This window comes from Halyomorpha halys, unplaced genomic scaffold (assembly GCF_000696795.3).
Source record: "Halyomorpha halys isolate HHAL.00 unplaced genomic scaffold, Hhal_1.1 Scaffold475.1, whole genome shotgun sequence".
NCBI lineage: Eukaryota > Metazoa > Arthropoda > Insecta > Hemiptera > Pentatomidae > Halyomorpha > Halyomorpha halys.
In genome coordinates, this window is record NW_027104738.1 from 275,844 (window position 1) to 289,500 (window position 13,657).

At 28.7% G+C, this 13,657-nt stretch overlaps 2 protein-coding genes across 2 annotated transcripts; both read right to left on the reverse strand.

The window, feature by feature from the left end:
• Nucleotides 1–5,865: 5,865 nt before the first annotated feature.
• Nucleotides 5,866–7,842, reverse strand: Dbp73D (putative ATP-dependent RNA helicase Dbp73D; the record flags this gene model as incomplete). The annotated part of the gene is given in 1 exon segment (XM_014424648.3): nt 5,866–7,842. A coding segment is annotated over 1 exon segment (1,778 nt), but the record flags the coding sequence as incomplete, so codon positions are not given.
• Nucleotides 7,843–7,937: 95 nt separating this feature from the next.
• Nucleotides 7,938–8,425, reverse strand: LOC136795169 (uncharacterized). The gene is made up of 2 exons (XM_067044871.1): nt 7,987–8,425; nt 7,938–7,945 (listed from the first exon to the last, which is right to left on the reverse strand). Exons 1-2 carry the CDS (start codon nt 8,423–8,425, stop codon nt 7,938–7,940), a joined length of 447 nt encoding a protein of 148 aa, XP_066900972.1.
• Nucleotides 8,426–13,657: the final 5,232 nt, after the last annotated feature.

Consider the following 13,657-nt stretch of genomic DNA (forward strand, 5'->3'; position numbering starts at 1 on the left):
ATATATACATATATATATAATATATATGACATAATAAATATAAAATGAAGAACTGTTATAGTCAGAATATTTTCTGGAAATTAGCTATTATTCAAAGAGAGAACATATATGATAAATGCATTTTATCTACTACTAGAAATTTTTAGTAATCATTACATCTTTGCTTTGCTTTGCTTTAATAGTCTATATAATAATATATCTAACAAAAATAAAAGTTTTGATTTTATTTGCAATGTATTCTAAACATAGTACAGAAGAACTGCCTGTACTGCAGTCATTCTAAAGGTAGGACCGAAACTAATAGGGCTGTCACAAAGTAATACCAATCTATGGTATGACTATGAAATACAACAAATACAGTTTTATAAAAATTTAATACAAATATAAAATAACAAAATACAACTTTATAAAAATTTTGTGTTATCAAATGTGGCTCTATTAATGCAAATCAGTGATGTGTAAGGAATAAATAACTTTTTCTTTTTAGTTTTATTTATAAATTCAATATTAAGTAAAATGTGTTATTATTTTTATTATCTTGCCTTTCTTAACACATTTCCGCACATATTTTATAATATTTAAAGGCTGTGTCAAGAGGCAACGTTGTTAATTAACATTGTTTTTATTTTTTTTGTTGATAAAAGAAAATAATTAATTAATAATAATGCAGATTAATTTAAGAATATATAAATAATAATCAATACCTAATGAGCACCAACAGAATGAGGATAATAATCCTTTTTATAGTTTTGTTATGAGTTACAATAAAATAATTGGATTAATAAAAAAATAAAGTGAGAAGATGTTTGGTGCGATCAGTGAAGAACACAAATAAGTAAAAACTTATTCCAGTCCTTCATCATGGCTAAGAACAAAAAAAAAAGATAGTAACCATAATGAATAAAAGGAATTACAGAATGATTAGAAAATAATCAACAATAGAAATACATAATTATGTATAGTAGGGAAAAAAAAAATGTATATCTAAGTATTATAAAAACATAAACGCTATATGAGAATATTAAAATTATGAAAGAGTGAAGAAAAAAAAATACATATGAAAATCCATTAAGTAAATATAGGTACAAAATGAAAATTATTTAAAATTAAAGTTATAAAAAAAGTAATTAATGAAATATGAAAGTAAAATTAAAACTATTAGGAAATTACTCCTGTAAAGCAATATGAATCTGAAAGAGAAAATCTAGTTAGATAATATATGAAAAAAAAATTGATTAAAATTAAAGTTATAATAAAAGTGAGAAAGAAAATGTATGTAATTAATGGAATAAAATATAAATTATCTAAACCAAAGGTAGTAATTACTAAATATAACAATGTAAGATGTAGTGAATAATACTTACTGATGTGGGTAAGGAAGAAAGAATAGGTTTTTTTTTTTTGGTTTTTTTTTACAAGTTTGTATCCTTTTTCTACCATAGGTATTTTAAGGTTTAGTTAATTTGTACACTGTATGTGCAAGTGCGCGTTGATACTATGTTGAGCGGGGAGGGTCCGCTTTGCTGGTGGTAAGAAGAAAGAATAGGAAAAGAGTAGAAGAGAGTAATAAAAAATAAGAAAAGAGTAATAAAGAGAGTTAAGCTTCAATTTTATATATTTTATTAATTTTATAGGGTCCTAATTTGGTAATTTGTATAATAACTTTGAAACAGACATTAAAAATAGAGTGGCATGTACACAAAATGATAACCCATGAAAATTTAAGATCTAAAACAGAAAAAATAAATAATTTCATCAAAATTATAGAACATTCACTTGTATAAGTTTAATTTCTATTAAAAGTAAGAAACCAGCAAATGCTAAGATGTCTTCACTTATCTAAATACATCATTCTCCACATTGTACAATAAAAAATTAGTTATTCCAGCAGATATTCATAAATTTTAAGAACAAACATTAAGGAGGCAGAAGTTCTTTGTTTACGTTTTTGTTTGTGTTTTCGTATACAGTTAATCATATCCTGATCAGGGAAATAAAAAAGTATTTTTCAAAAGCTGAGAATTCTTATTTTTAGAAGGAGATATATGTCTCAATCAACATGAAGACCATATATAAGGAAATATTTTACTAAATATGCAACTGATTGATAAAGATAATGGGTGGTAAAAATAAAATAAAAGAAATCTAAAACAAATGAAGTTAACATCAAATAAAAATTCACTTTGATCCATAAAAAAAACTTTAGCATAGAGAGTGTATCACACAACTTTCACTGGACCCCTACTTTCAGTAAAAATTAATTTATGCTCTGAAATGAAATCATATTCTAATAAAAAGTAACCACAGAAATATATCACTGCTTGAATAGTGGCTCATTTGATGAAAACACAAATATATTTTGAGTGATTTCCTTTTTTTCTCCTTTCCAAATATTTCTTTATTTAAAAAAATATTTACATTGATACTGATGTTTCAAAGTCCTCCATCTTTAGGGTTCTTCTACAAATTTGAAAAACAATGCAATAATAATATCATTAAAAAACTATTTAATAATAATTATTTAAACATTTGTATAAATTATCTTATTAAAACAATAATGTCTGGTCTCTTCCTGGCTCTGTGTCTAAAATCTATAAATATTACTTCATCTTCAATTTTTTTAAACTGTAAAATATTTCGGGAAACCACTGGCTATCTACTTGGTGTGTTTATCACACTGAAATGGACCTTCGTCTATAATCCTTAGCATGCTTGCATTTTTCTGACCCTTTTAAAATGAATAAATATTTGGAAAAGAGAAAAAAGAAAATCACTAAATATTTATTTTAAAATGATTTTATTTTGTATTTGATGTATTCTACAGATTGCACCGTAGATTGTGGTTACTATGACAATCCTACAAACTTTAGGACAGTCCATATAGGGACCATAATGAAGAAAAAAATCTCTGTCAACAGTAAAATTTTTGGAATATATCCCTTTTAAAATAAAACAATTTTTTTTGTTAATTTTGCAATGTCAAGCAAAGTAGTGATATATATAAAATTCAGTTTATTTACGTGGTTTTTGTCATTCACCATTACCTTCCATGACTTGAAGTGATAGAAAATATTTTTTCTAAAATATTTAGCTTTACATCTATAGTTCTACTCTCTTTTCTATTATATTTTTTTTCAACCTGAAAAAATACTTTTCTTTTAGTTAGTTAATAAATTCTTTCATGGTTTATATTCATTTAATTTTCGTTACTACTAAAAAGGAGAGGTTAATTAATTTAAATAAACAAAATTAAAGCTACTTTAGAGAAAGAAATTTTTAAAATTCTGTATTAAAAAAAATTGTCTTTCTTTTTAAAATTTTAAATCAATAATATTGTTAATAATAATTAATAAACTAATAATAAAGTGCTACTTCTGGCAATTTGAGTTTAACAAAAATATAACATCCATAGAATGGACCCACCTTAAATACATGATTTCAATTTTTTTAATTATTTTATTTCTGGGCTAGGCTGTTCACTTAAATACACAGACAGAAGTTTTTCAGAGACTTGTTTAATTAAAATAAAGGGGCTATCAAATGAGTATTTCCATTAAAAAGTCAGTCATAATTGTTTATGATCTCAGTACTTTCCCATACTATATATTTTATATCTAGCAAAGTGACAGTAAAAATGTTTAATGTGATGTCCTTAGCAATATCTTCCTTCTACAGTTAATATTTTTAATTAAACAAACTTTAGTTTAGAATTCAATTAAGTTTTATATGCTTTTTATTGCTTTCTACCATTCATTATTTAGCTAGATAATAAAAATTATTTAGCCAGAAAATAGTCTCTTTTGTTCTAGTGCAATATAGGTAAGAGAAATTGTTCCAGAAAAATTATAACTTAAGAATAATATTAGGAATGTGTGTAATTATAGCCGTGTGTTAAGGAAGCATCTCAGCACTCTGGAGGAATAAGTGCCATCAATTCAAATTTTATCTGGGATATTTGGATTTTTATTTCATGGCAGATCCATAGAAAAAAATTGAATATCTCATCTACTAAAATAGTATGGTAACTTATTTTACCTGTTCTTGTTGAAGTACACAACATTAGATCCACTAAATTATTTGGAACAAGTATAAATTGGACACAAAAATTAACTGTTATAAGAGCAGTAGAAAGCAGTATAAGTCTTTATGTTCTTAGCACACTTCATTTTAATAAAAAAATTAATTAATTACTTTATAACTGAGTGAATTATTTGGAGCTAATTAACTTATTGGAATAAAGTATTTATTAAGCTTTTAAATAGTTTAGGCTGACAATTTTTAATAAGAAAAGATGTTATTCCTTACCAAAATTCTTATAGAACTTAACCTAAAGTGATGAATACCTCGAAACTCCAGCTTTAATCTACAAAACATTTGCACTCAACAGCTTATATAGTACAATATAGGAGCATTAAAGTTGATAGAATATTTAACTCCATAAAATGCCTTTGTATTTTGAATATTGATTCTATAATGACATAACATTACGTAAATAGTTAAAAGCAGAATAAACATTTTAGAAAACTGTTATATTTTTACATTTCTACCACACTTTTACAATAAAATAATTTGTTGTTATGAAAGTAACCCATTATAACATGGTCCAATCCATGGTATTTTCAACTTCCAATACCATTAATACAGTACCAAACCTTAAGATGAGAGTCTGAATTTTTCAGAAGTCATGATGTCCAAAATACTGCAGTAAAAACATAAAATGTGTAAAATTATTAGGTACACAAATCCTCCAAAGATCAACTTAATCGTGTAATTTGTAATATTAAAATGTCCATAGGAAGCTTATCTAACTTCGTTTCAATCAAAATAAACTTGTTAAATACTTATCACATTTGAGAGAATTACACACAAACCTAAACTACTTTAATGTAGTCAAATCTGAAAAACTGTAATTAAATACCTAAACTTAAAAATAATTGAAGAGCTGAGCGGAAGGTAACTATATTAATTGATTTTTGATTGCTATTACGAAAACTTCCATAATTTCCAACTTCTTAAAACTATCACAATTTTACTTTATTATATATAGATAAACATTTAACTTTATACATAGAAAAATTATTAATATAAAACTTTGGTAATTATTAATTAGTTGAAACTTATTCATATTTTCTTGACCACAGCTCTGAACATCTCATTCTAATACCACAATTTTACATTTCAGTAAAACAAAGGAGTTATGTACAAAGTAGTATTTAAAATATTTAAGTCCAGTATTAAACTCCAAACATTGGATTTGACATTTATGAATTCCAATTTTTTTAATTTTTAAAATCATTAATATTATAATATGAAATTTCATTTTTTCAATTTAATTAAATCAGAAACAAAATTGTAAAAAATATATTTTATTTTTAGGATTTTAGATTATTCAATAAAAATCGAACTTATGATCTGAAAATGAAATGATTTTATTTTTTAAATAAATATAATTTAAGATAAGAAACTTTATTATATTGGAGTGAGAGCCAACTAGTTCAGTTTGTTTCCATTTCTATAGATAGTGAAAATTACCGGGCCAAACTAAAACAAGAGATTACTTAGAAATAATTGAGTTTACATCATTTATCATTTGTTTGAATACAAATTATTAGTTTTGTGAAATTATTTATTTGTAGTTAAAATTCAAAAGCTGAACAAAAATGCAATATTAAGCAAGTATAGATAGTTTTTCGTTATTTTTTAAGTTTAATATCTATCTGAAAGTAATTATGTGCTAAACACGTACAAAATGAAGATACCAATAATAAATTTTAATATTTATTTTTACACCTGTCCTTAATAATGATGTTTGTTATCATTGCCACCATATTTGAAAAAGTAAGGTATTTTGTTAGTTAATGACTATTCAAACTATAAATCAAATTTATTTTAAGTTCTCAAATAACTTCATATAAGTTATGAAAAATTAGTAAAATATAAACATACATAAATACAAAATACAACTTTTCTATATGGTTATTAAAGTATAATCCAATTATGAATGAATTGACATCAGAAAGTTTTATTATTTACATTTACATATATACATCTTTTTACACAATCTTTAAACCTTTTTTTTTTGTTTCTTCCGTTTTGTTTTCTTTTTCTTAGATGTAAATGACTTCACCTTCCTCATCTCTTGAGAACGAACAGATTCCTCTTTTTGCAAGAGGCCTTTCAATTCCTGAAGGGCTGTTTTGTATTTTGACATCATTCCTTTTACGTTTTGTTCATCCACAGCCATCTGTTTTACATCATTCTTGTTCACATCTTGAAGCATTTGGTTAAATAAAGGAGCTTGAGTGGGCGAAAGTAAAGTTATAGCTTTACCTTTCATTCCTGCACGCCCAGTTCGTCCAACTCGGTGAATGTAGCTTTTGATATGCTTAGGAGGATCATAAGAAACAACATATTTTACTCCACTGATATCGACACCTCTTGCCATAACATCAGAGCAAACTAATACATTAACCAAACCGGAAGAAAAATTACTTAAAATTTTTTCTCTTTGATCAGCAGGTAAAAGTGATGATATTTCAGACACTTCAATTTTTGGATTCATAAGGGAAAGTAATTTAGATAGTTTATGTGCTTCAACAGCAGACTTGGTAAAGCACAACATATTTTTCTTGGTTGATTTTAATAATTCACATAACACTAATGGTTTCAAAGTAGGTTCAACAATAATAAATTTTTCTTTTAAGGTGGAAGGAGTTGTGAACGAACCAATATAATCCTCTGTTTTATCTGAATTGTTATTCTGAGACATAGTTGCAAATAATATTGGTTGAAATAAATTAAGTTTTTTTAATAACTCAGGGTCTTGTGATAGTGTAGCAGAGAAAAGTAATTTTTGTGGATACTTTTTTCTTTGGTTTAAGTCTCTTAGTGATAGTTGACTAAAGCTCTTATGCCCCTTTAAATTAACATGCTTATCAAGATGATAAAGCCAATTATTTTGAATATTATCTATCATTCTATCTGCTTCATCCATCACCAAATACCGCAAATAACTAAGATCAAATCCCTTTGTATTTTCTAAATGTTCTACTAACCTTCCTGGTGTGGTAACAAGGATATCAACCAAGCTTTCGTAGTCACATAAGTCATAGCCTTTAATGAGTTTTGATTGTTCTATGTTAAGAGGAGTTTTGCCTGTAGCAGCTTCAACCTTCAGGTCTGTTCCTTTACAATAAATTCTGAAAACATTCGTAACTTGAATTGCTAATTCTTGGACAGGAACCACAACTAATGCTCGGATTTTGGGAACAAGCCTCTTCTGTAAACTCTGAATAATAGGAAGAACATAAGTCAATGTTTTACCACTACCTGTAGGAGCAGACACACACAAATCTCTAGGCCTCATTATGGTTGAATTGGATAATCCAAATTTTGAAATATCACTTACTAACCAAGGAATGACTGCTTTCTGAACAGGAAAAAAAACTGATACATCATTCGATTTTAAATTGTCTAGTAACTGTTCACTAAGAAAATGCTTCATTTCCTCAAGGAGGCATTGTTCACTCTCAATATCGGCAGATATTTGATTAGGGCTACCAAGCCAGCCAGGTAAGTGGTGTTGCACTTTGGTATTTCTAACAGTTGAGTAGCGCCCTAGGATGGTGAAACTTTCTTTCTTCTCCTGAGTAGTTGCAGATTCCTTTTGCTCTTCCTTACCCAGCTGAGGCCCACCAGTTTTAATTAATTTACGTTTCTTAGCTTTCTCAAGAAGGGATTCTAATGCTTTTCGTTTTTGATGTTTAACTTTTTTTTCTATTCCATGAAAATTTTCTGTTGTTTCTGCAATGTTTTTATGTACTGTTTCTACAATGATTTCTTCAATATTTTCTGGTTCCTTCTCTTCAATATTTTTAGGCTCCTTTTGATCTTCATTATGCTGCTGATTCCTACTCAATTTCAATAATTTACGTTGTTCAACTTTCTCTAAAAGGGATTCAAATAATTTTTGCTTATGAAGTTTACTTTTCTTTTCTATTTCAATGAAACTGTCATTATTCTCTTCATCGTTTTCAAGTTCTCTCTCTTCGATATTTTCAAGTTCTCTCTCTTCGATATTTTCAGGTTCATCCTCTTCAGTATTTTCTAGTTCCCTTATATCTTCATTATATTTCTGGTATCCATCAGTTTCCAATGATTTACGTTTTTCAACGTTCTCAAAAGAAGATTCTAAAGATTTTCGTTTATGTTTACTTTTTTTTCCTACTATAAAAAAACTCTCTTCAATGTTTTCAGGTTCATTCTCTTCGATATTTTCAGGTTCCTTTGGTGCTCCATTACATTGCTGATATTCACTATTTTTTGATGATTTACGTTTTCTAACTTTCTCAACAGGGGATTCCGATGATTTATGATGTTTACGCTTTTTTTCAATTCCACCATCTGAACTTTCAACCCCAAACATTTTGTATAACAACTAATAAACTACTGAAGACACTTAAACCACATGGCACTGTTTACAACGTGCACTGCTAAGCAGCTAGGCCAAAGAGGTACTTGCTGCGTCTTGGAATTAAGTTTTATGAAGTTCATGAAGATCAAATATTTATTTAGTTTAATAATGTACTACTAATTTCATTTTATTTAGATTGACTATTAAATATGACAGGATATCATAAATTTCAAAAACACGTAGGACAAAGTGTTTGCTATTATGATCGTTTCCTTAAGTAACGTAATCGCATACAATTGTTCTCAACTTTCTAAATAATAAGTGTGAGGTCAGTTAAACCATATTTTTTTAAAGTTAATTAATTTGAATGAAGTATTGAAGGTGTAAAAATGAAGTATTGAATGCTTGAGAATAAAATATCGAATTGGTCGTAATCGTATACTGTTGATAATTGTTCTTTACTTCCTGAATAATCAATCTGAAATTTGTTACACCGTATTTTTTAAAATGGATTAATTTGAATGAAAAAATGAACTTGTAATTTGTTGTGTTTGTAGCAGTCTTGTGCTACGCGTCCCCTTCTAAATTATAACTTTTAGGTACTGCCTCTAGAGCCATTGCACCCTGCGAGAGGTTTTACTGCCTGACATGACGCATCCTGGTGACCAAGACATCAACCACAATTCAAGAAACAATCTTCTTACGTAATATACGTAATGTTGATATTAATATTATAGTTTTTCTCTTAGGAGAAATGATTCGTGATGGCCTTTTAACGCTTAGAGATATCACTAGTCGAGATCTAACTTCAACATTTCATCATGCGGAGGCCCCTCACCTCCAGATATATTATCAATATGAATATATAATATGATAACATAATATAATATAATGTATAATAATAAATAATATAATGTATAAATACGAATCCGGGAATCAGTTCAACAAAAGCTAAGTATTCATTCCTCCTTCACGTACCAGTGGTAGAATAAGGTAGTTTCGTAACATTTAATTTTATTTCAGAGGGATCTGAAAAAAAAAATTCAATACTTAAATACTTTAAAATGATCTTAGGCAATAAAATGATCTTTGTATGATTGTTTTACACATATTTTTATTTAATGTGTTAGGTTTTATTATTTGTTTCAGAGTACAATAACAGGAGGGTGAGAAAAAAAATTCAATATTTAAACCGATATGGAGTCATAACTTGAAAGGAGAATTAAGACACTACTAACGGATTAGATAACTACCTCTATGTTGGTACTTTTTTTTTACCTCCTTCCTAATCATTTCTGATATACGTGGAGGAGACGGGGTAGTTTTTACAGAGTACCACCCTATTCTAACCATGGTGGAGTATTTTCATTTTGTGGGACCGCGACAGAAATAAAAGTCAAATTATCCGTTTGGGTTTCTCCTCCTGCTTTGATACCTGTGAACGGTACTGATGACGAACACCACTCGGCCGAAAGGTTCTTTCTTAATGATCTAAGTATACACTTAGGAAATATCAGTTAATGGTGACCACGTAACTTTGCTAGTATATTTTTTTGGCCTCTCACCATCTAAAAGTAATGAACCCAGAACAAACCAGAGTTAGGACCGAGTAGTTTATTACTAACCAATCTGAACTTTAACGGACGGTTACGATTTAAGAGTACAAGAATACTGCTCAAGGTCCAAACGACCATCGTATCCAATTTAGGCTTTTTAAAGCCAGGTACAGCCGAAGTATTAGTGACTTGGTCATGGTCCGAGGGTATGTTCATGGTTAACGCTTTATTGGGGTAGTACAATGAAATTTTCATGAACTCAAAAGCAAAAAAAAAAATAACCCCTCGACGTTTCGAATATCGAGAGCAAGATGACGAGAATCTACGATGAGTTTTCTGTAGTTTCCGAAACAAAAATTTATCAATGATTTTTGTCGTGAACTCGTACTTAAAGAGCGGTTCAGTCGCCTTTAGGAACTCCCAATTATGAAGAACTTTTCAGACATTGACAACTCACCGCTGCAGCTGTCTTTTTGTATGTACATATATATTTCCCGTGGTTTAAAGTAAGCCTTTAGACTACAGAATGTTGAAGTTTGTTTATTAACCTAGATTAAAAATAAATGTTTTACTTTGACAATGCCATAGCCTCTTGTAATTTATTCTAAATAGAAGCTTGTTGTCTTTATCACTCTGAATTAATCTCTTGTGAATATAAGTTTTCATTCAGTTCAGTACCAGTTCACATATTCAAAAAGGATTTAGGATTAGGATTTGCCTGGCATTCAGGTGAAGTTATTGAACTCTGTACACCTAAAACTTGCTTGAACCCTTAAATATTGATCCAACCTACGTTAAAGCTTCTTATACACTTTAGTGAACAACTGTAAGAACGGTTACCCTTACCATTATATAAACGGGGTTAAGTTTTCAGTTCCAGTCGGATAAGTTAGAGTCGGAAGAAATATTAGGAGGAACTAGACGCAAAAGGAACTGACAATACTCACACTTGGCCGCTATTTGGGAGTTTTATCTCTCGGTTCCAGGCCATTGGCCGCCGCCTTATGAGAAATGCCTTAATATAAGTTCCATTCTCTGCTAGGGAATTTGATCGATATGTTCACCTCTTCCTCTTCAATCTACTCCTCAGGGTCTACTATAAATGGGTACCAACACCATCCTCGTCTCATATAATTTCTATTAGCTGATAAAAGAAGTATGACAATAGGTCAAGAATTGTTATTTTTGTTATAAGAACACGTCTATTTGTTTGATGGCCGTAAGGGTAAGTAAGAAATTAAGTTTAGTGCTGGTCTAAAAACTCTGGGATGGTGTGAGCTCAACAATTTAATTAACCTATTACTAATAGGTTAATTACTAGTTTATTTCAAGGCTGAATGGGAGCTGGAAATACATTTTTTTCATGAAAATGTAGAGACTTCACTGTCTCTTGACTCAGATACTTGATGAATAAAAGTAATTCACTTTTTTTTTTTTTTACAATCACTTATTTATATATGGAATGTATAAGAACTGAAATTATTTAGTTAAGGTGAGTATATGCTTGTAATATTCGGGCTTCGTTTTCTGTAGAATCAAATGACCCGAAATGTCATAATATAAAATCGGTTTTTAACACTTTCGATGTCAATGACATTTCGATTATATCGAAAATGGCTCCAACGATTTTTATTTAACTCAGTGAATCAATGCAACAGTAAAGGGAAGGTATTGTCATCCTGCATCGAAAAGAAGTAGCTGTTTTGAAATGGACAAGTGTACAAGTAATATTAAAACAATTTGTCAGGGAGAAAGATTGGAAAATCTTAAATTTTATAAAAATTCTGTATTCCTCTGCTATATAAACAAATATTTTAATTAACCGATTTCTTTGTAGTCGAACTCTTCATTTACAAATTAAAAATGTGGGTAAATTATAAAAAAAATACAATAAATTCTATTCAAAAACATCATCTATTTGTAAATTTCCCATTTCTTAACCTCAGAGGTATTGGTTTTTTATTGGTATTTTGTATTCTTATTAATTTCAGGGGTATCGGTTTTGGTATTAGTTCATTCACCTGTTGAGAATTTTGACACATAATAATAATATTTTTTCTATTAAAAAAAAGGCTAAATTTCAAATAAAATCCCTATTTTTTAGCATATGAGACATAAATTATAGTAATTCTTTGAGTAAAAATTATTATTATTATTGGCGCGACAGACCATGGAGGTTCAAGGTCTCCAACTACTTAGTAAATACATCGCGCGTTTTATGCCGTGTTTTTCATAGGGTGGTTTCGTCACTCCCACGCCTATTTTTGTGAGTGCCTCCCATTGGCTAATGGGCCTCACAAATGCCCGGGGGGAGGTTGTGGAGTATTGTATAATTACATGCTTGAAAAAATCCCGGATAGGGGCGGGGACTAGAACTCGCAACCTTTGGGTTGGCAAACGCGTTTTACCACACTGCTACTGTCCCCCAATTCTTTGAGTAAAAAGGTTTACTATAATTTTAGCAGTTTGATGTAGATTATCAAATCTCCTAACTTTTTGGGTTTTAGACGGACAATAAAATGAAAATTAGATAACTACTGGACATGAAGTATAAGTAGAAATTTAAGCTATCCCGTGAAATCCTATTTTTATATCACAAATTATTTCTTCCACTCTGCCAAGTTACAAGTTGTTTTCCTTCTGTACTTGTTACATATGATTGCTGTTTCACTAAGCCTGGTGAGAAATTTAAACATTTTTTGGAGTATATGAAATGGAGATTTGGGAATTAAAGTGAATTGTGTTATTTTTTGTTTATGGTTCAAGAATATACAGTTTTTATTTCTCGCACTTATTGAATTTTTCCTACGAGAAATAAACTCAATGTATTTAATAAAATTAAAAATAAATATTATAGTGTCATTTCTGATCTCTTGTGAATTTTTTAGAGGTTTTCTGAAAATACATATTTTAAAATCAATTTAAACCTCCGTTGACAAAAAATAAAAAAAATATTGTTTTTCCTACTAAAACATTAAATTCGAAAAAAATTCTTTTGAAATTTATTAAGAAATGATGGTATGGAAAAAAAGTTATAAAAGTTTTATTCATTTTTTATGGGAATCCATTTGCACTTCTTAAGTGTTTAACAATACGTTTTGTTAAATATGAAATAATGCTTATCAAAATGAGTTCTTGGGTTTCAAACATCCTTAGCTAGTACTGAGAACAACGATTTTTAATATTACATATTTAATTCAAATTGTAAATTTTCGAAATAAGACACAAGAGAGAAATGCACAGCATACCAATCAATCCATGATCAGACATATATACTATACAATATAGTAAAAATATATTTACAAGAAATAACAAAAAACATATATATATTTTTTTATATCTTTTCTCTCGTCTACACACTAAATACAAATATTTTAATTTATTTATTTATTTTTTTTTTTTTAATTTGACAATTTTATTCACCCTAATTCATTCGCTCAGACCCTTTCCAGCGATTCGCTCACCACGTTCGATCGGTTACACAAATTAAACGAATTTATCATTGTAAGATCGAACCAAGGACATAATAGTCACATTAGTAGATCAGTTTACAGAAAAACAAATGAATAAATAAATTTAAAAAAAAAAAAGTTTTGTTTAAAAGTTTATACAATTTATCGGAAACACGGGATCTATTATATTGTACAGAAAAAAAAGTTTCAAGTTTACGTCCAAGAATTGTGCTAAA

Excerpts from the sequence above, each read along its gene's own strand:
- LOC136795169 (XM_067044871.1), bottom strand. The coding sequence starts at position 8,425 with ATGTTTGGGGTTGAAAGTTCAGATGGTGGAATTGAAAAAAAGCGTAAA.